The sequence below is a fragment of the Notolepis coatsorum genome (assembly GCF_963971535.1).
Source record: "Notolepis coatsorum genome assembly, chromosome: 11".
In the NCBI taxonomy this organism is placed as follows: domain Eukaryota; kingdom Metazoa; phylum Chordata; class Actinopteri; order Aulopiformes; family Paralepididae; genus Notolepis; species Notolepis coatsorum.
This window is the reverse complement of record NC_140175.1, coordinates 72,547,599-72,570,614: the sequence shown is the minus strand read 5'-3', so window position 1 is coordinate 72,570,614 and position 23,016 is coordinate 72,547,599. Positions and strand designations below refer to the sequence as shown.

The window sequence follows — 23,016 nt, the reverse complement described above, 5'->3', positions numbered from 1 at the left end:
TCTCTCTCTCTATCTCTCTCTCTCTCTCTCTCTCTCTCTCTTTCTCTCTCTCTATCTCTCTCCTCCCTCCTTCCGTATCTTTCGTATTCTTTTTCCCAATTACCTTTAGCTCAGTTTGTTTGCCTTGGCATCGTGGTCCTCCTTGCATTCTGTCATAAAGACATGCACTAGTTTCATTTCTGCATGCCCTACATTATTGGATTCCAATGAAACGTTTATCTTGATGAGACCAGCCATGACTGTGCAGCTTTGAATTAGGAAAACGGCCATATATTCCCCAAAGTGTAATAATTATCACTATTGCAGGATTGATTTCCAATGCTGATTTTATCTACATGGGGTGAACCTGGAAATAAAACGGGTGTAAATAAAGGCAATATTGGATAAACGATATCTCATCATGACAATCAGTCAATCAGTCAGTGCATAAATCACATTGGCCCTCAACGGTTACCAGGCAAACTCTGGTCAGAGCCACGGTTGGGGTTCTATTCCCTGTGTAGGTCAACGGGTAAAGCACAAACAGATTACAGCCTGTAATATTGTAGCATTGGCCTTTTTAGCATCAAAAGAGATTATTTCATTGAACTGGAAAGAACGCAAACCGAACTGCTTCAGTCTGGAGAACTGGTGCAGAGACTTCATGGACTTGCTATCAATGGAACAGGCTGCTTTATCTCTTCAAGAGAGTGATAGGCCTGATGGCCTTCAAGGTCCCTGGAACTTTATTAGATCACAATCTTGAATAGGTTTGTGTACTACTGAACCTTTGTAACACTCTGCAAACCCCACTCACCCCCCTTATTATTATTAGCATTTTTAGTTTTAGTTTTTTGTTGCTCTCGTCATGTTTGTATTGTCTTGTTTGTGAAAAATACAAATAAAAAAAAAGATAAAAAAGATTACAGCCTGGATTTAGCCACTGCAAGTGGATTACAGTTCATACTAGGGAGTAGGGATGCACCGATTCCGATATTTGGCTATACAGTAATAGGGTATCTTACACCAACACAAAAATATGATACCGGGAAATGTGTAATGTGCTAGAAATCAAAGAAAAGTGACTTGATTTGCTGCATCTTTTACACAATGTTAGATCTCTCTAATGTGGGGGGAAAAGTGGTTATATACTGTATATCTCAATCGTTTTTTTTTTTTTTTCAATTACCACACATTTGTCCCATGACTACTTGTAATTGGTGGATGAAGAAAAGAGGGCAGGGTTTGCTATACTGACTCAAAGTTTAGTACTGGGAAGTGAAGAGAGTGCCTCCCTAGTTTATATACTTCATGCCTTTCTTTGTTTTATTTCATTTTGCTATCGTCCTCGCATCCTGTCACATATAATTTATTGCTTAATGACTCTATGGTTAGGTGATCTTAAAACACACAAGAGCACCAAGACACTATTCCCTTTTGAATTAAAACAGCTTCATTGTAACAGACATGGTTTTATTGAACCATGAACTCTGATGTGTAAATGGTGGGAAGAGTGTCTCAGTCAACAGACCACATTGTTTACAGGGAAGGTGCACATTAATCAACATTGCTGTAAATGTGCCAATGTTAGCCAAAAGGCTAATGGTCAACTGTGGCCAGGTGTTTAAATAGCGTATTGAGAGATTCTGATCTGTTCTGAACCCATAAGGATCTTAATAACAGATAAATCAGGTAGTACACTGTAGTATCTCATCGGCCTATAGACCTTTTCAGTCGGTCAGTTTCAGTAGCTAGCGGGAACAGCTTACGCCTGCGTTTATTCCCTGTCAGCTAATGTATTAGCAAACACTGCAACAGGAAATAAACTTGGGCCCGTTTCGAATATTTATGTTGACAAGTTAGAAAAGGTCAATAGGCTCTGCCTAACCGCCAATTGGTCGAGGTCAGGTGCAATCAATTGACCATATAAACTAGGTCAAAGTGTGTGAACAATACGCATGTGTCCTCGTAATTGTATTAGTGAATTCCACATAGTGCACAGTTACTTCAAATAGCCTCCACTTGCCCTGCACCTGAATACCAGAGTGGTAATGCGTGCGCTCTACTTTTAATTTCTTGGATTCTATTGATAACCCGACTCCCGAAAAGCACCATCCTATCATTAATGTTTTACTATGTGTATCCTAGCAGCACTATAATCACCTGATTATATTCTATTATGCATAAAGTAAAATAATGTCAATGTCACAGACACCTCCTGTGGTTAAAAAGATTCCATTGGACTATGTTATCACCAACATGTTTCAGCCACTGCCTTCATCAGGGTGTGAAGTCGGACTGATGAAGGCAATGATCTTCCCATCTAGCCGTATGTCTACAGATGAAGTCCCCCGTCTGGGACTCTGGGTATCGGCACTGATCACCTGATTCCATTACATTTCAGTTCACAAGGTTCCTGCTTTGATTAAATTTCAATTCAATATCGATTAATTTAGGGTCGATGGAGCTGGTTTCAGCGGGACGACATCTGCCGTTGTTGTCACAAGATGTAATTTGGATGAATTGAGTTTCTGTAGTAGTTCAGCAGAATCTGTGTGCTATAGGATTAGCAGTTTCTGAAAAAAGCATAGATAGATTAAAAGATAGATTTTGGGATTTTAGATCAAATATTTATGTAGAGTAATCATTTGAAAAAAATATATTATACATCCACAGAGCTTTTACAAAGGTGCAGAAGTATTGATTTCCCCCCAAAATAATGATTGATAATAATTTATCATAAAAAAACACCTAGTGCCTGAATGTTATCTATAGCACCTTTAAGCATTTATTTGATTAGATTAAAATGAAACAATTCAATATACATAGGTGCTTGCTCTGCGTTTCACCGCTCCTCTATTCTATAATATAACAGCTATAATGTCCCCATGTCTCTTGTCTCCAGGTGCGTACCCGGGACACGGCGGCCCCCATTGGGGCCTTCATGTGGCCCCTCCACTGGTCCATGTGGCTCGGCATCTTCGTATCCCTCCACGTCACCGCCGTCTTCCTCACCATCTACGAGTGGCACAGCCCCTTCGGCATGACGCCGCGTGGGCGTAACCGGGACCGCGTCTTCTCCTTCTCCTCAGCACTCAACGTGTGCTACGCCATCCTGTTTGGGCGCACGGCGGCCATTAAGCCCCCCAAATGCTGGACGGGACGGCTGCTGATGAACCTGTGGGCCATCTTCTGTCTGTTCTGCCTGTCGACCTACACCGCTAACCTGGCCGCCGTCATGGTGGGAGAGAAGACCTTCGAACAGCTGTCCGGCATACATGACCCCAAGGTACAAACATACTGTCATAATAGAGATGTCTGATATTGGCATTAATATCGGAAATGATCGGTATTGGTTAAAAAAAATGTAATTCTTATTTTATTTATTGACAAAAGTACAACACATATATCGGTATCGGAAATTAAGAGTTGGACAATATCGGTATATCGGATATCGGTAAAAAAGCCAATATCGAACATCCCTACTGTCATATGTACCACATACGGGTATATACATTTACTGTAATGTGTCAAGTCAGCTTCATTTTTTATAGCACTTTAAAACACAAACCAGTTTGTTCCAAAGGGCTTTACAGAAATGTGACATAAAAACAAAACAAAAAAGACAGCAATACAACTAATAAAAAGGAGGACTTGGGGGTCAAACATAATTTAAAGCTAAATGTGTTTTAAGGTGTTTTTTTATTATAAAGATCCCAATGGATTCAGCCAATCTAATATTATGGGGAAGATTAGTCCACATAACAGAGGCGGCAACAGCAAAAGCATGATCCCCTGTAGACTTTATGTCGTCCCACTATTTCGATCTAGTCAGCTCTAGAATTTCTGGACAAGCTGGAGGCGGGAAAGAGAAGTTTGACTGATGCCAGTGTACAGTGAATTACAGTAATCAAGAACAAATATGAAAGCGTGAATGTAGGGCTGGGCGATATAACGATAACGATAATTATCACGATATATTTTAATAATCGATATCGGGAAAATCTTGATTAAAAAATATATATATATATTGTGTGACCTGCAACAGGGCAGTTTTAAAACCAGAGACGGTGGACAGACTTGTCTTTCTTGCCTGCAACTTAAAGTAATGGCTTTGCTTGTCCAAATGACAATACTGACCAAATTGAGATTTCTTTTTCTCTTGTCCATTTATTTTGTTTGCTTTAATTTAAAATACAGTTTGAAACCGTCTGTACACAGTAGGCTATGTGTGCTAGCAGAGCTAGTCTCCAGTCACGAGTCACGGTGCACATGTGCTGTGGTTTGTCCACCAAAAAAGCACCAAAAGATAGAAAAGAAACTAGCAGAGCCAGAACTGTTCAACTCCCCTGGAGCCACAGCCAGCAGAGAAGCCGGTTTACTTTCGCTTTCAAATCAGCTGCAGCCTGAGAACTGGAGTGTGAGGGGATGTAACACTAAAGATGGCGGCAACGACAAAGAATTGCTGCAAAATAAACATAATTATGTTGTTTAAAAAATAAATTAAATAAATTAAATAAATATATATTTATTTTCTTTTACTTATAACAATTTCGATAATTATCGATATCGAGTGATATGATAACATTATCATATTGTTATCGCGATATAATTTTTTGCCATATCGCCCAGCCCTACGTGAATGACTTTCTCAAGTGAGCTGGTAAAAACATGATTTCACGACTACAGAGTTGACCTGTTTGTCAAACCTCAACCTAGATGGAGCCGAGTGGGCTCCACTCCAAATTCCTTTCAACTGAAGGAAATTGTGTGCCATCCCACTTTTGATGTCATTGAGACATTCACTGAGATTAGATAGGCTACTCTGATTATTTGGTTTTAAAGGGAGATAGGTTAATGTGTTGTCTGTGTAAAAATGAAATACAATTTTATATTTCTCAATGATTCAACCACTGATTCTCTGTAAACAGAGAAGAGGATAGGACCTAGTATAGCGTCCTGCGGAACCCCACGGGAGATAGGAGACTGAGGTCCAGAAGAATAAGAAAAGTGCTGTCTCCTGAGTCTGTGACCTCCTAAGAGGTCATCTGTTAGTCTCAAGAGAGCAGACCCAGTGCTGTGAAAAGCCCTGAAGCCGGATTGGACATTTTCTAGTAATTACAGTATGTTGTTCTGGTTAGGAAATAACCTGTTGACAGAAACTGTAGTTTAGAGATTTACCTGAAATTACTGAGGAATGTGGGGTATACATTTTGTTTCTTTAAGAGAGGCTGGACTACAGCATGTTTAAAATGAGACAGGACAATGCCAGTGGCTAGCGAGCTGTTGATGAATACTGAATACTGGGGCCAACAGAGCCAATGACCCGGAGAGCTTCATATGGGAGATCATTTCCATTAGAGCATGCAGAGAAAAAGGCTCAAAAGAGTGTAACACGGCTGGGTTTAGTGGAAAGGATGACAGGACCTGGTCAGGGGGATAGATATTTAACCTTATGTTTTCAACTTTATTGATGAAGAATTTTTGAAAGTCTTCACACTTAGGGGCAGCTTCTTAAATTGCACTGGGGGTAGGGGTGTTGATAACATAATACATTTATTATGAGATTATTATTTAGAGATAAGGTGAGAAAAGTAATTAGCTCTAGCATCCTTAACCTCTGATACCATCTAATCCTACTGGCCAAAAGCCATATTTGGCCAGTAGGTCTATTTTAAGTTTATGTTCTTTCCATTTTCATTCAGCAAACAGTGTTTGTTTACATTAAAGGATGAATCCAATTTCTTCCCCCTTCTTTTTACTTTCTACTTCTTCTTTTTACTGGAACTGGCAGAGTCAATGGGGCAACTAGCCAGTTCCTTAAAGTTGACGCTGAAGTCCGTGTTTTATTGATCACCACGTACTGTAAGTAAACTGTACAAAAGCCATTTGCAGGAATTCGATTTTGCCCCTCAACCCAACTCTTTTCCTCCGACTAATCATAGTGTCCATGCCAGTGTCCCCCCGCCTCCAAACGGTGGTGGTATGAAGCTGAATCCCATGTACAGTAGAGGACTCCGGAGGAGGGTTTAGGAACTGCAGAGTAGGGATGCACCGATCCGACATTTTCAGTCCCGATACCGATACCGATACCTGGGTTTGGGTATCGGCCGATACCATCCGATACCCATTGTCCAAATATTTTTTCCAAAAAATTAAAAAAAAAAAAAAAATGTATCCACGTTTTTTTTTTTTTTTTTATTAAAATATATTTAGTTTTTAAGAATTGTAAAGGATCACAAGTGTGTTTTTGATTTGTTGTAAAAGACAGAAAATAAACTTCATTCATTAAATGAATAAACTGTATGCCTCACTGTCACTGTGTGGAAGAGACTGGGATCATTATTTTGTGCAAGGCAACATCAGGCTTGACTTAAAACATTACTTTCCTAACTTAGTGAAACTAAATGTAACAAATGAACACATAAATGTACTGAATGGTTATGTTATTGTATTACATTTTTTTTTTTTTTTTTAAGAATCCGATATATATATATATATATTTTTACCGATACCCGATCTAGCTATTTTACTGATATCGGCGGCCGATACCAATATCGGATCGGTGTATCCCTACTGCAGAGCTGCACTGTCTCAACGCAGGGTTGATCGTCTTGACTCTTTGGTACACAGGAGGAATACTGCTGTTTGACTGAAATATTATAATTTTGATTAGTACTGTATGTTTGGTGAGGTGGTGGTGGTGGCTGTAGACATACAGTGGAAAGACCACTCCATGCTCCCAAACCTCACACACCCAACCACACATACAGTATATCACTGACCAAACGGGACATACTATTAAAGGAGAACAAAGTCTAGGACACAAAAAAGACATTAATAAAATGTAGACTAAAGGTTTCTGCAGGATATACAGTAGTACAGTTTTCATCTCATCCCATTAAGGATCCTTTTCACGGATGTGTCATACAGTATATAGCAACATAATTGCAGCTAATAACATTAACATTTTTTACTTGATTTAGGTGTGCCAGTCGAGGTTTTAGCAGCGTTGGCAGCTCTAGGACAGGGATCTATTTAAGTGAATGAAACATTTAGATTGCCGGTCCTACTCTGTGCTCTAGTGGTTGTTTACTTCTGCAAACCCTCATTATATAGAAACCCTGTTGCCAGTGTGCCGGCACCATTGACTGTCAATGCTGGTGGCACACTGGCATGCTCAAACCAATTGGACCCAATTGTTAACGTCATTACCGGATGATGATGATGATGATGATGATGATGATGATGATGATAATGATGATGATGATGAATAGTTTATCTTCGGTCTTTGTTTACAGATCAATCAAAAACACACTTGTGTGGCCTTTCAAAATGACCGAAAAAAGGAATAGGCTGAAGCACATGCTTATTTTTGCCTATCCTTTACAATTCTTAAAAACTAAATATACTGGGGCGGTCAGGTGGCGTAGCGGAGATTGCCTGTTCGAATCCAGCTCACAGCTCCGGGGTTTTCACCAGCTTGGCTGGCCGTTCACACTAATACAATTGGCAGTATTAGAGGGTGGGAGAAGCTGGCGGGGTGGGTCCGGGTCGTTGTAAACAGCGACTCCTACAGTTCGGTCGGGGCGCCTGCTAAGCGCGGATAGGATCTAAGGGCGGTAGTGTGATCCTTCCACACGTTACACGCTCTCAGTGAGAGTCCGCGCTGCCAGGTGAAAAGAAGCGGTTGATTGGCTGGACGTGTGTCAGAGGAAGCACGTGATAGCCTCCACTCTCCCAGACCGACTGTGGGGGGTAAGTGCGCAGCGACTAGGAAGAGGATTGGGAATTGGCATAACGACTAACATTGGGATGGGAGAAAATCTGAGGAAAAAGGAGGGGGAAAAAGATCAATAAAAAAAAAACTAAATATACTTTAATATAAGAAAGAAAAACTTAAAATATGCTGCAAGATATAATAAAAAAATAAATATATATAAATAAATGTAAAAAAAAAACTCCATTGGGGTTCATGTGTACCTGTGTATGCAACCCTGTCTGTCTTGTGTTCCCATTGCAGCTGCACCATCCATCCCAGGGTTTCCGCTTCGCCACTGTGAAAGAGAGCAGCGCAGAGGACTACCTCAAGAAGAGCTTCCCTGAGATGCATGAATACATGAGACGATACAATGTTCCTGCTACACCAGAAGGCATAGACTACCTCAAGTAAGACCATCATCATCCCTCTCTCATACACACACACGCACGCACGCAGGCAGGCAGGCAGGCAGGCAGGCAGGCAGGCAGGCACGCACACACACACACAGACTTTTGGTTGTTCAATCAATATGGAATACTACATTCCCATCCAACGGCCACCTCCCCACACTCACTCTAGAAGCATGAACGTGGGGAGAACAACATCAGGTTGAACATTGTGTTTATAGAACAGCACATTTTTCCATGTGTACAAAACCACGGTCGATGAGCGCTGTTTATGTTACTGACATTCCGAGCCGTGTTTATACTATAGCTACGTTAGCCAGGTATTTATGTTAACACTAGCACAGCCGACAAGGGGTCAAATGACCCCTAGGCATTTTCAATAAATGTATCCTCGTCACTCGGCCGAGCTCCAGCTCTGTCACTCAATTGCTTTTCCTAAAAGTACCCGTTTTATCTGGCACGGTTTCTGAAATTTCTAAATGACTTCAGGAAAATGTAATTAGAACGCTATTCCACATAATGGGCCGTTGGAACAGACGAAAGTCACAGCACTTTGCGAGCGTCTAGCACATTATTATTTATGTCACTCAAACCTACATTTCATTGTGGTAAACCTCATATTTTTATATTCAGAGGTAATTATATAGTTTACACTGTTTATTTTTCTCATATTTCTCATATAAGCTGTCGGGTCATCTGACCCGTTCCCGGCATTTTCTCCATGGCTGTGCTAGTGTTAATGACATTCTGAGCCGTGTTTGTACTGTAACTACTGTACGTTATCTAGGTATTTATGTTACTGACATTCTGAGCCGTATTTATACTGTCTACTAAGGCTGAGCCCGAACCCTGTTTTTAGGGTTCGAACGTTCGCCTACGGAAACCTTGTTACCGATTACTTCCTCGGCGGGAGCTAACTACGGCTCCCCGGTAGCTACGGTAAGTCTGTTGAGGCTTGCCGATTGGTGGTAACAGCAGAGGCGGGTGCAAGCGGTGTGACGTAATTGGCAGAATCGCCTGTCAATCAAAATAGAGCTCTGGTTGAGAAATAGTATCCCGCTGCAGCCCGGCAGACCATACTGGTTGAGCCGAGCGCCTCGCATTCACATCACCTCAACCCCCGTGCGCATCCTTTATTTTTTTTTCACCGAACGTTCGAACCTATTAATTAAAGTCCGAATGTCAGCGTAACGAACGAACGTTCGAACGTTCGGGCTCAGCCTTACTGTCTACGTTAGCTAGGTATTTGGAGGAGAGAGAGAAAGGGCTCTCGCTCACATAGGACATGTGTATAGTTGTTATACTTGTGTTGTGATCCGTGTTTATACTGTAGCTACGTTAGATAAGTATTTAAGTTGTGTCTTGCTATTGGCTTTGGTGATTTGGAGAGAGACAGGCATGGTACTTGTGTAAAGACCAGTTCAATATATCAAGTCAAGTCAAGTGTTCCTCAATTAATCCCCTTGGGGAAATCCAGGTGTCCTAGCAGCATGGGGGGGGGGGGATAATAATAAAGCATAGAACATAGAACAAAGTGCAAATTAATAATGGTGATAGTGATAATAGTGATAACAGTAGTGAATGACAGGGTTCAATCAGACAGTAGTAGTGATGATAGTATACAAACCGTATGAGAATGCATATCCGAACGGACTTGCTCAACAACTTGTTTTTTTCTTTAAACTTTTCATAAACTTTTTATAATGTTTTATAATGATGTATGGGGGGTGGGGCTGACCTCGACTAGCCGAATAGTCGACTAATCGATCGAAAGGAGCCGTAGTCGACTGCCAACCTCGTTAGCGAGGCTAACTGCCTAAGAAAACGAGCACAGAGGCACTGAAAAAGGATTTCACCCATCTAATGAACACTAGACAAAATCAAGATGTACTGTATCCATCAGTGGACCAATTGCATGCTTTCGCAGAGGACAAGAAGCCTTCAGTCGACTCCTTCAGACATTAAGCACCTCCCACAGCCCAAATGGAATGATACAAAATAAAATAAAATTGCACTACTAGTCTACTATCGGCAGATTTTGGCCAATCAAAGTCGACTATACAAATCCTTAGTCAGGGACAGGCTTAAGGGGGTGTACTTCGGTAGAAAATAGTTCCTACATGAAACTTCTCACAACAAGGTCTGTGGATTATCTTGAGGAACCAGGTCATGATTTCTGAAAAGAGACTAGCTTTTGAGTTTTTCCAGATGTATTTCCTTTTGGCATTCCGAGCACCACAAGCAGTGGCATCCAGCTCCATTGTATTGAATCACACCAAAACGATCTGGGTGGATAGATAACGCTCCAGTTAATGGGGACATTATATTTGTTTGTTTTTTATTTTGGGTGAACTGCCACTTGCATAATACATTTTAATGTAATTGTGTAGCTATAGTGTTTTTGCTGAGTCATCTCTCTCTAGTCTAGAATTTCTCTTACCTCCTGTAAGCTTGGGTGACTAATTCTTCACTAGAGCTATTTTATTGCATGACTTTTATTATTCTAATTGTTTGCCTGTACTTTATGCATTGCTTTTATTGTGTCAATTATATGCCTATGTCTATTTTATGTCCATTTATGTCTATTTTGCTGCTGTGAAGCACTTTTGGCTACAATTCTTAGTATGAAAAGGTGCTATGAAAATAAAGTGTATTATTACGTTTATTATTATTAATTAAAGGGAAACGGCACCCATTTTAAGAATTCCCATAATTTGTCTGTGCCCCAGGACAGTTTTTATAAAGACGCACCACTCTTTTCTAAAGCTAGAAATCTGAGAAAATGTGTGATGTTGATTGAAATCTGAGACTACTTTGTAGACAATAAATGGGTCTGAACCGGAATTTAAACCTCATGATAAAAGTAATCAAAACTAAATGTTATCCACACAATATTTTCCTTGAGTAAAAAAATGTATAAAAAAAGTAATAATAAATCGTGTAAACATGTGTTCACATATAAAAATTGCATGTAGCAGTTGTTAGAGGTAAATGGATTGCATGTAAATAGCGCTTTACAACTTGATTGAATGATGGCTGCCATACATGGGGGACCCTGATGTAAACAAGACGAAAGTCTTTCTCTGGTCTGCATCCCCTTAACAATTGTATGTATTGAGCTGTACTGTACTGTACCCATTCTGCAATCTGTTAATAAACTTTTCAATCAATCAATCAATACACTGGCACCAGACGCACATCACACTACACAATGGCTGAAAGACTCAGGAGACAGGGATTGATGTTATGAGACCTGATTGGGAATTTGGCCAGGAATGTCGGGGAATCCTCTAATCTTTATGATAGGCGCCCTGGGTTCTTTAATGGCCAAATATTTTTCTCGACCCTTGTGCCTCCCTAGAACTGCTGACACACACTGGGCTTAGGAGATGAAATGATGGCTCATGTTTAAAGCCATATAATTCTAACTGTTTACTATTTTTAAAACTTTTTTTCCCCCATGATTAACAGTAATAGCATAATCTCAATATATCTCTCAACAGATTACTCATATTTCGGAATTATAACCACTCAAATCTGTGTTTGTTTGATACAACGTTTTTTTCCATCGGAAAAAAACGGATAAATGTTTTTTTTACCATATTTCTACACATTTCCGCCGCAACATTACTCGATGAAATATCTCGACGAAATACCTCTGAATACGAATTAAAAAAAAGATTAAAGATTCGATGACTAATTCGGCCAGAAACGGCTTTGAGGCGAAGCGTTACTAAGCGCTCATAGATACCTGCTGCTGCTTGCTTGTCCTGCGGGCGGTTCCAAGTAGTTATACGGCTGGAATCTTGAACTCTGGTCGCTGGTGGGAGAAGGACCAGAGGTGCTCCGTGCAGTACACTTCCTCGTTGGAGCGCGCCGGCTATGGGGGGCTCCTGTTTCGGCGTATGGCACGCTGTGGACTACGGGGTCCGGTTCGCCTCTGGTTCTGTTTTGAAAATCCACTCGCTCCCCCCCCACCACCACCCCAAACCATGTATCCGCAGTTTGAATCACCGCAAGCCCGCCACAGCCTCTCTCACCCTCCCCTGAATTGTGGCAAAGTTATCTGTAGAGCGATTACGCCACCATGTGTTTTACATCGGTAACAGCACACCCTAACGTTAGTCTGTGTCATTAGGTTGTGGAATATGCAAAGGTTTGGTAAATATATCGAGAATTTAACGAATGAGAGCAGATTTAAAAATGGTTAAAAATGGCGTTTTAACATGGGAGCGGATGGGAGTAGAAAACATGACCAGGGGTTATGAAGGCACTAAATACTATAACTATTTTTCTAGAGTGTTTCATATTATAAGCTTTTGACACAATGAACATATATGTAAAATTAAGATATTTTCCCAATTTCATGAAATAATAATAAACACAGACACAGCTGTGCTCACACACACACTCAAAATATTTCAAAAAAGTAGTTTTCATGACCAGGGGTACACAAGGGTTATAAATGACCAAATTCACCTTGATTTAACGTCTCGTCTGAAGGATGGCACTTGCAACTGTACGTTGTCCCTATCACCATGACAGGGGCATTGTTACTGCCAAGTCCAGAGGACCACATTCTGAGGGCCTTGACTGGGGCTCGAACCAGTGATCTTGATTCTGGAACTCTACCCATGTAGCCATGCTGCCGGACATAACCTTATGCCTCACATTCACCCAATCACTCACACATTCACACACAGACGGTGGAGGCAACCATGTAAGGTGCCAACCTGCTCATCGGGAGCTGTCTTTTTTTTTAAGGAAGGATGGGAGAGAGATATGGGGGAAGACATTCGGCAAAGGTCGCCGGGTCCGGGAGTCGAACCCGGGATGGCCGCGTTGCACTACAGTGCATTACGTGGTATGCCACCCTGGCGCCCCATCGGGAGCAGTCTTGCTCAAGGACACGTTGACACACTGCCGGGAGGAGCCGGAATCAAACCGGGAACCTAGCGATTACCAGACAACCACTCTACCTCCGAGTCCTGAGCCACTGTCGACGCATGATGGTAGTGACTGCAAGCGACTACAGGTGTTAATACGTGCATAAAAGTCTTACCTAAAATGGAATTCAAATTAAGTATATACCCAGTGGTGGAAAGTAGTGTTCTTACTTAAACTAAGTCCTAGCAATATTTTCTGAAAATGTGCCTAAAAGTACATACCCAAGTAAATGGAAGATTTCTCCACTTCTACAAGGTCAATTAGCACGTTCTCTGTATCTAGGGACATCTATGAACCTCAGGGAATATATTCCCAGTGTCATAGATATTGTGTATGTTACTATGCTTGAGTAAATTGTAATGAACCAAAGGAGAATATCAATTATTATTATTAAAAGAAAGAAATCCATCTTTGACGATGAATAACACCATGTTAACATTGACCAGACATGAAAAATGGCCACTGAGCTCATTCAGCACCTTCTTGAGATCAAGTGTACAAAATAATCTAAGCAAATTAATAAAGGGCAGATGATTTACAGGGGATTTTGTAGATACAGTACAACATTTTGCCATCCAGACACATGCCATTTGAAATATGAATATAGAATATAGAATATCAGGGCATTTATCAATGGTGCGTACGCACAGATATGTGTAACCCGTGCGTACGATAATTTCTAAGCAAAGTGTGTGACTTATCAATTTGAACGTGTGCTTGACTTTGTGCGTATATCTACGCACAGCTCGGAGCATGTGTACCTGGCGCCCGGCGGTAGAATATTTTCCGTGCATTAGTTTCAACACTGGCGTGTTCTGTTGTATTACCTTGTAAGAAAAAGCAGTCATATTCCAGCATGGTTATTAATGACACCAATGGCAAACAGTGGTTAACGATCTGTATTAGTGTTTGCGCTGCCCAGGCAGCAATGGTCTTTAGGAAGTTAATAGATATCATATCCGACTATTTCCGACATCACCGTGTACATGTCTGTCAGCCTGTCGCGTATTTCTCCCAGGCGATCGCTCGGTTTAGTCCACTTTTCCACATTTCATGGGGGTGTTTCATTACCATATATGGTTAATTACGGGCGGTTCTATATGCAAATACGTAAAACCGTGCACGAGCGTGGAGTGTAGATCAAGTGATATTTATCAACACAGAGTACTTGCAGGTGTGCGTGGGACACGTCAACGCACCTGTGATAAATCCCGATTTTTCTGTACATACACACATTGTAAATTCTGTGCTTAACACTTTGCGTGCCACTCACGAGATTTCTCAGGTTTTTTTATAGGTGGTTGCTAGCCACTCACGAGATTTCTCGGAATTAATTTTTTTCCTTTTTGCGATCTGAAAAATTATTGCATCACCCGAGCCTACCCGAGTATAGCCGAGCTGCGCCGGTGATCACTGTGGAAAAAAGCGCCCCCTGTCGTCTCCCAGATGACATAAGTGATTTTGGAATGGACTCAATGAAAATGAATGGGGAAAAAAATTCGGTACTCCACATTTTCCAGTTCACTGATCCAGCCGGGGTTACCACAGTTCATTCTGGAGCCTCAGATCCCCGCGGATCATGGAGATCTACAGTATCGCGTTGGATCCATACACGTATCGATTTTTTCGAATGGTGATCAGGAATTGGAATATACCAGTTGGATACCATCTGATGTCAGGTAAGGACTCTATGTTATCAGTGGTAGGATAATCGGAGTAAGTTTGATGAAGTTATAGGCTGTTTTGTGAAATGTCTTCTTTCGGTTTCACTGTAAAAGTCTGTGAGGAAATCAACGGAGCGATTATCAGTGCGCGGCCGTAATGTGCTTGCGTGCACGTATAATATTGATCATCTAGCGTTTATTTGAAAACGATTCATAAAAAGGCAGACGAATATCAACGTTGTGGAATATTCCACTAAAAGACGATTTTCATAGAATGCTCCAGAATGAGCTGTTTTTTATATCAAAACGGGGGCTTCACAGCACTGACTGGAAAATAGTCTTTGATAATGCGATGGGCAGATAAGACACATAGCCATAATTTAAAACATAGATTAGGCGATATTAACGTTAACATTGGCGCCGATGGTGGCATTCAAGCGGTAAAACGGAAAACCAGGCGTGGCGCTCAAAGTGTTAAGAACGAAAATAGAACACTTTCTAAGAATTGTTGATAAATGAGGGGCAAGGCCTATAAATTACCTTATTATGGCCAAGTCATACATCTATGGATCGAGTCAAAGCTCCTCTTTCCAATTGCAGAGTTAAATCTAGATTTAGTACCACCACGCCCATTACAGGGCAGCAAAGACTGTGAATGACATCTACTGTAAGTACAATTACTTTTGTATAATGTCCATAGCTCCGGCATTTTTCACCAGATTGCAATAACAGTTTTTGTAGACATTCACAGAAAGGTAAAGAAACAATATATGTTGTATTTTATGGCAATAACGTTCAGGTTTGTCGATCCATGAGATATAAACACGAAAATCACATCAGAAAAATTACGGGAAAAATGGTTGGACTTCCGTTGTCGGCGGCTGGTGTGAGCTGGGTAGTGTAGTTTTATGAAATTTTTGACGTCCATCGAAAGCCCTGGGTCTCCTCTTTCTTAGGACTACAATGATTTCATGAGTGCTTCTTCTTCTCACTTTTTTATAAGCTAATTTTATTTAGCTAATAACACTTAACCTCTTAAGCCTGGAGCCCTATTTTCTGAAAATCCGCCTAAAATACATACCTAAGTAAATGGAATATTTCTCCACTTCTACAAGGTCCATTTGCATGTTCTTGGTATCTACAGACATCTATGGGCCTCAGTGAATGTATTCCCAGTGTCAGAAATATTGTGTCTATTACTAGGCTTTCTTAAATTGTGATGAAACAAAGGAGAATATGAATTATGATTTTTCTTTGCATCTTTGACAGTGAATAACACCATGCTAAAAATGACCAGACATGAAAAACTGCCACTGTGCTCGTTCAGTACCTTCTTGAAATCACATGTACAAAAGATCTAAGGAAATGAATAAAGGGAAGATGATTAAACAGAAGGTTTTGTAGATACAGTGCTGAATTCTCCCATCCGGACCAATGCCATTTGAAATATTATTATAGAATATAGAATACAGGGCTGTACGTTAACTTTTTTTGCACATAGCACTGGTGCTACAGAGGTTGATAGTTTTGTAGCACAGGCCAAAATCTTGTAGCACGAGTATAAAACGTCTCTAAAATTAGAGTTGTTCCGATACCGATACCAGTATCGGAAATGCCGCCGATACTGCCTAAAATGCTGGTATCGGTATCGGCGAGTACCCTCTAATGTTGTGCTCCGATACCATATGACGTCATTTATCAACAACACTGCGGACGTTGGGCTCTGTAGATATACCCTACTCGCTGAGTGAGCATTATAAAACAAACGTGTGCTTAATCGACCGTGAATTAAAGTGTCAATTGCCATTTTAACAGCAGAGCAGATACTTTCTTAAAATGCCATCGTCCCGGCAGAGCGCTGTTGACGGGGAGCTCTGATGTTATTAGCATTAGCTGAACAGCTAACCGAAAGCTAGCATTAACTAACGTTAAAGGTTTAGCCATAACGTTACCTTGGCTAAAGTTGGGGCTATTCAATCATCCAGCAATAATGGCTGCAGACCTGCAAGCAAAGTACAGCAAGTTGGCAAAGGAGTATTCCAAGTTAAATCACAATGTCACCACTCACCAGTAACGTTAGTTTTTCCATATACCGGTAGCTCTGATGCTAGCTAACCTAGCTCACGGTAATGTCGTCATTGCACAATTGCACGTCGCGTACACAATTAATGACATGTTGCGGACAGCCATATCGGCGACAATGTTTAGCTTTTAGTGCCAAATGATAAGAGTCTGAGGCGGAGTCTCAAAAGAGAATGTTGAATATTTATTGTGCAAAAATCACTACAACAGAGCCTCTGCTACTAAACGGAGCCTTCTTGTGGAAGCAAGTGCAGCAACGAATAATGTCCGTGTGGAACTAATGTGCCAACAACCTTTCCGTGGGTGAACTCATTGAGATAGTTTTCAATTACTGATACTAATACTAATCTATACAATCACCTGTTGTTGAATAAAACTTTATAGTTATTACTAAAATATAAACAGTAGCTGTATTAAAAAAAAAAAAAAAGAAGTTTTATAATTTATATAATATTTTTTTTCTTTTTTTCTTTTTTTAATGTATGCACTGGTATCGGATAAGTATCGGTATCGGCCGATACCCAAAGCTTTGGTATCGGAATCGGATCGGAAAGGAAAAAATGGTATCGGAACATCTCTATCTAAAATCTCTAAAAACAACCACAAGTAGTGCAGTTCATTACTTAAATAGGTATGTGACTGGCAAGGGACATGAATCTTGCATACAGGGCACACAAAATCCAAACTTTAACAAGAAATGCTTTTAGACAAATTCTCTCTTTATTTGCCCATAATGTAAAACAAAAAGAACAAGGACATAACCATATAACCGATATGAAGCAGTCCGAGACCAGGCAGCGCTGGTGTGGACTCAGATTACAGGGAAAGCTAGAAACCAACCTAGAAACACCTATAAACCAACATAACAAATAGATATAATGCATACAAACACCTGTACATATTTGTGGAACCAAATAAATAAATGTATTATTATTATTATTATTATAATTATTCGTGTGTGTGTGTGTGCGTGCGTGTGTGTGTGTGTGCACTGCACACGTGTCACAGTTCCAGCATCATGTCTGCTGGCCACTTTTTCAGATCCACACACACACACACACACACACACACACACACACACACTATTGCATTAATCAGAACTAAGTACAAGGAACTCTGCATGAATGAAAAGGGCTTTATAAATTAAATTAATTATTATTATTATTATTACCTTATTTGCATATTGTCTCGTTATTAGATAGATAGATTGATTGATAGATAGATAATTAATACTTTATTGATCCCGGAGGGGAATTTAAGTAGCCATACGATGGAGTTCTTTTTACAGAGTAAAATTAGCGGCTTAAATTTAGTGAATAGCATTTCTTCCTTGGCGATGCAATATGTCACATTCATCTTAAACTTTACCTCACGGAGATCAGCATCATCCGCTCTGGTCGTGTTTAGTCAGCGAGTGCAAGAGGGTGCCGGCCCGCTCAGGAGTTTATTTAGCGTTGAAGGCATCCTGGGCAAGAACGTGTCGATGGGACGTATTGTGTTTATTAATGTTATCCCTTTTTAGGATATTGTTACCCGCGACATAGGGATTCTCTGATCGGATCTTTTCCGGAGTCTCCCGGCACCAGTGACAGAATAATAATAGCTGTGCTTCCTCATTAAAAAATATCCACGGAAAATCATTTTCCCACTCTGCGTTATATCTGTACATCTTGTTAATCTTCTCCTTTTGTCTCGTTTCTATTAACGGTGGTCCCTCTCGGGCTCGTTTGGGGTTTTGATCTTGTACTTCTTTTGTTGGATTTAATACCTTAAAAAAGCGCTTCATCTTGTCGAAGTCACCCAGTCAGTGTACATTGAGCTCGCAATTTAGTCGCGGGGATATTGTTCGCTAGGGATTATGGGATTTGGTGTTTGATTATGGACTCTAGGCGAGACGGGACATTGTTTTTAATCGCACGAGACTACAAGTACCAAGTGGATAGCGTGGCGCTGTGGTCCATTCAATTTACCGTCACACTTTCTTTTTTTTTGCTTGCGCCACGGGCCATCGCACCAGTGCTACTAAAGTCAATTCATTCATCGCACAGACTGACGTCAGTGTCGCACGTGCGATATATATATCGCACTGTACAGGCCTGGAATAGCAGGCCTATAAATTACTTTATTATAGCCAATTCGCACATTTCTGGATTGGGCCAAATCTTCTCTTTCAAATGGCAGAGTACAATTTGGATTTAGTATTACCAGGCGTACATGAAGAACAGATAATGAAATCTACTGTAATGTACAGTAGGTTTTTTATTCTTGCAAGAGCTCCGCCATTTTGAAACTGATTTCAAATTGGATGGTTGCTAAATGCTCAAAATAGGGGAGACAAACTAACTGCGCTCCAATATATGCCAATAACGTTCAGTGTTGTGGTATATAATCCTGAGTAATAAGAAAAATAAAAAAGAATAATCAGGAAGTAATTTGCTTGCATTTACATTTACATTTACATTTAGTCATTTAGCTGACGCTTTTATCCAAAGTGACTTACAAGTTCTGTACGACAAGTCATCAGGAAGGGTACAACTCTATCAGCTGAGTAACAATGTTCATCAAAGTGTTGCGTGTTACAGTGTAGGTTAGTTTATTAGGACAAGTGCATGACAGTAAGGTTAGTTGGGGTTAGATTTTTTTTTTAAATCATTATTTCAGCTTGCAGAAAGCTAGAAGCCTTTGGGAAGTGTAGTTTTGAAAAATTCCAACACTCATTGAAAGCTCTGGATGTCCTCTTCTCAAAATGACTCAAAATGACTACATTCACCGACTGCCGGTAATTCAAAATGGCTGATTTCCGTGATGACAACAACACATTTAAAAAAAACGAAAACCTCACTAATAACACTTTAACCTATTGGTAAACAAACGTATTGATGAAAATATACATTATAACTGCTGTTGTGACATGGTTATGATGTTTATTCTTGAATACGTTTGAAAAAAAAACGAATTATGTCAGACAGTCTGGAGAGCTTGATTTATGACGTGATGTCATTTGTGGTCTGGAAAGACGAAAGTCTTTCTCTGGTCTGCATCCCACATTGGGCACCATGCATTGTGCCCATCATTATGCCCTCTCTGCCACTGCTGTAAGCCTATGGAGATGTTTACCTTCTTTGCAGGGCTATAACTTTTTTAATATTATAGCTATATCTGCATTACTATGGCCCATTCAACATCGGGTATCTATCGTTCCGGATGTGGGAACGTTATATTTTTTCATTCATACATTGTTGTGTTAATACCGTCGATAATATAAGTATGTTTTTAAGCTTTTCTGCTGTAATTCCAAAAACGCTAGTTATAGGCCCTGAAGCATATGATAGATTATCGATTGGCGTTTCTTTCCTATACACGCTATATTAAAAAATTCAAATGTATATGATCGGTATACATTATGCTTCATCATGCGTGAAGGAAAGGGGGGGGGGGGGGTCGTTTATAATTCCTTGATCGTCAGTAGCGGCTTTATTTAGTATGGGTTGATATATTGATCAGACTGATTGCAAACAAAGAAATGGACAATCAAGCTGAAAGTAACGTTAGTTTCCTCTTATCGTTCGCCGATGAGACTGGAGGAAAAATATAAATAATAGTTGATTTGCTAGATCCATTTCCGGTTTGTATGACGCAATAAACGCCAAAATCATATCGATTATTGCGTTTCGAAAGCGATCCAAATGCACTCGAGTGTGTATATTGATCCACGCCACAATATATCTCTGGCGGAGGACTTCCGGTTTGGCGTGAGTGTAACTCGCCCGACCATCCACCAGGCGGCAGTATTGAGGCGTTACAATATCAGAACATTTCAGACGGAACCAAGATTTGTATCAATAACAATGAACTTAGAATCAGTGAAATTCTTAGGTGTCAATATCGATGAGAAACTCTGCTTTAAGAATCATTGTGAAATTGTTTGCAAGAAGGTTTCAAAATCGTTGGGCATTAGAAAAAGGGTTAAAAAACTATAAAAAAAAAATAGCACATTACTAACTTTGTATTACAGTTTAATTTATCCTCACATCTTTTACTGCAATATAATTTGGGCCAGCACTTACCCATCTTACTTACAAACAATCCATAGAGCTCAGAAATCCTTTGTAAGAATTGCAACCAACTCTTCTTATTTAGCCCCAACCAAACCATTATTTAAACAACTGCAACTACTCACAATTTATGAGGTCAACAAGTATCAAACAGGGGTTCTTAAAGTAATTGGTCTTCCTTTATCTTTGCCAAAAAATGTTCAAACTTATTTTGAGTTTAATTCTCATTAACATGCACATCTCACAAGAAGAAATAAAGACTTACGCATTCCTTTCTGTAGGACCTCTGTTGCCAAATTCTCATTTGTTTATCAAGGTGCAGTGATATGGAATGATATACAAAATCTAATAGAAACATGTTCCACTTTAAATATATTTAAAAGTAAGCTTAAAAAAGAACTACAGATCCTGTAGTCTATAGTATCCATGTGTATTTGTGTAACGTCTTTTTTATTTTTTTCCCAACATTATAATAGTTGTATAATGCTGTATTGCAGGGATCGGCAATAGGCGGCCCGCGGGCCAACATTGGCCCGCCAACAATAATTTCTGGCCCGTCAGATTATTTTGAGAATATGATATTTATTTGACGCACGGGAAATATTCACTCGGGACGCCAGGGTGTCTTTTATTGTGAAGCTGTATCTATCTACCGGCAGTCATCAAAAGCATGTCTGTCACTATAGCCAATTGAAATGCTAGAAATGGTCAGGTGGACTGGGAGAACCAATGGAATAGTCCCACCGGGCCCTGTGTCTCTTTCCCTAACGCACTTTCACTTCCGCGTTCGAGATGCGACTCGCGAGCGAGTTGAAGAAAACAAAACAAACATCTTTGGATAGCAACGGGGAAATATAACGCTTCTTTTAATAAACAGGAGCCATACTTAAAATACGGGTTTATCGCAACAGGTCGGTGATTCTTGCGTGCCGAGCCGACGTCCTCTCTGCATAATATGTGGCGACAACAACAACAACATTAACAACGAGGCAAGTTGGCAGATAAAGTAGCTGCATTCAACGCCAATCTGGAATTGGAGGGCGGCGAGTGGATATGACATGTTTCAAACATTAGCAGGGATTTTGGAGGACTTAACAACAAACAAGGAGGTACAATATGGTGAGTCGTGTTTTCATGCATTCTGATCTGTTCATCACCCGCCGGCGCCGCGGTGATCTGCAACAGCTGAGAGCTGTTCATGAATGAATGGATGAGTGAGAACTTTGTTTGGCGGATTGCAGAGTGGGTGCAGTGCAGTGCGGCGCAGTGCACACGGTTGTTGGGGGGATGCAGACCAGAGAAAAACGTTTGTCTTTTTTCAATATCAGTATATTAAATTAGCCATTGTTTTTGATCCTGGCCCGCGAAGCAACGGCTTGGGGAAAATCTGGCCCGCCGCAAAACCTAATTGGCGATCCCTGCTGTATTGTATGTATCTGTGTGTATGAGAAAGGGATATGCGCATGTGTTTGTGCATAATGTGGGGGGGGGGGGGGGGGGGTTGTGTAGTTATCCTATATAGGTTTAAGAGGGGAGGTCGCTTATAAGCCCTTGGGTTTTTTTACCTTTCCTGCACATTTTAACTGTTCTTCTTTTTACTTATGTTTGTAAGTGCGAATAACAATAAACAATAACAATAAACAAAGAACAGGGTCCGGCTGCGATCCGGAGGGAGGCTGGATGAATTATGAATGCCATGGCGAAAAAATGAAATATTGATCCCAAACACGTGATACGCCGTTGTTGGCGTTCAACGCATGGCGGGCAATAACGATTTACGCCGTTCTTGGCTCACAATGTGTTAACAATTGTGTGTATTGAGCCGTACTGTATTGTACCCATTCTGCAATCTGTTAATACTGTTAACTGTTAATCTGTTAATATCTGTTAATCAATCAATCAAGTCTACTATCGAGCATTTGTCTCAGGAAGCTGCTCCCAGACCACAGCAAAGACTTAATTACACTGTACATTACAGTGGCAACTATCCATCTTCCTGAGTATCGTCTGGAATCATAAGGAGAGGATGGGTCAGTGTCGCCATAGTAACGTTCTATAGTTCCTACGTCCCTCCGTTACCACCGGGAGACAAACTCATCAACAGGGGTAACATTGTCTCC

At 40.5% G+C, this 23,016-nt stretch overlaps 1 protein-coding gene across 1 annotated transcript in view; it reads left to right on the top strand.

Annotated features, from left to right (window-relative positions):
• The window catches only part of grin3a (glutamate receptor, ionotropic, N-methyl-D-aspartate 3A), a gene marked incomplete at both ends in the record, with an annotated part of 212,036 nt that overhangs the window by 143,543 nt on the left and 45,477 nt on the right, over positions 1 to 23,016 (top strand). Inside the window, 2 exon segments of the mRNA XM_084324958.1 lie at positions 2,885 to 3,268; positions 8,003 to 8,148. Of these exon segments, the coding sequence (XP_084181084.1) occupies positions 2,885 to 3,268; positions 8,003 to 8,148 (530 nt within the window).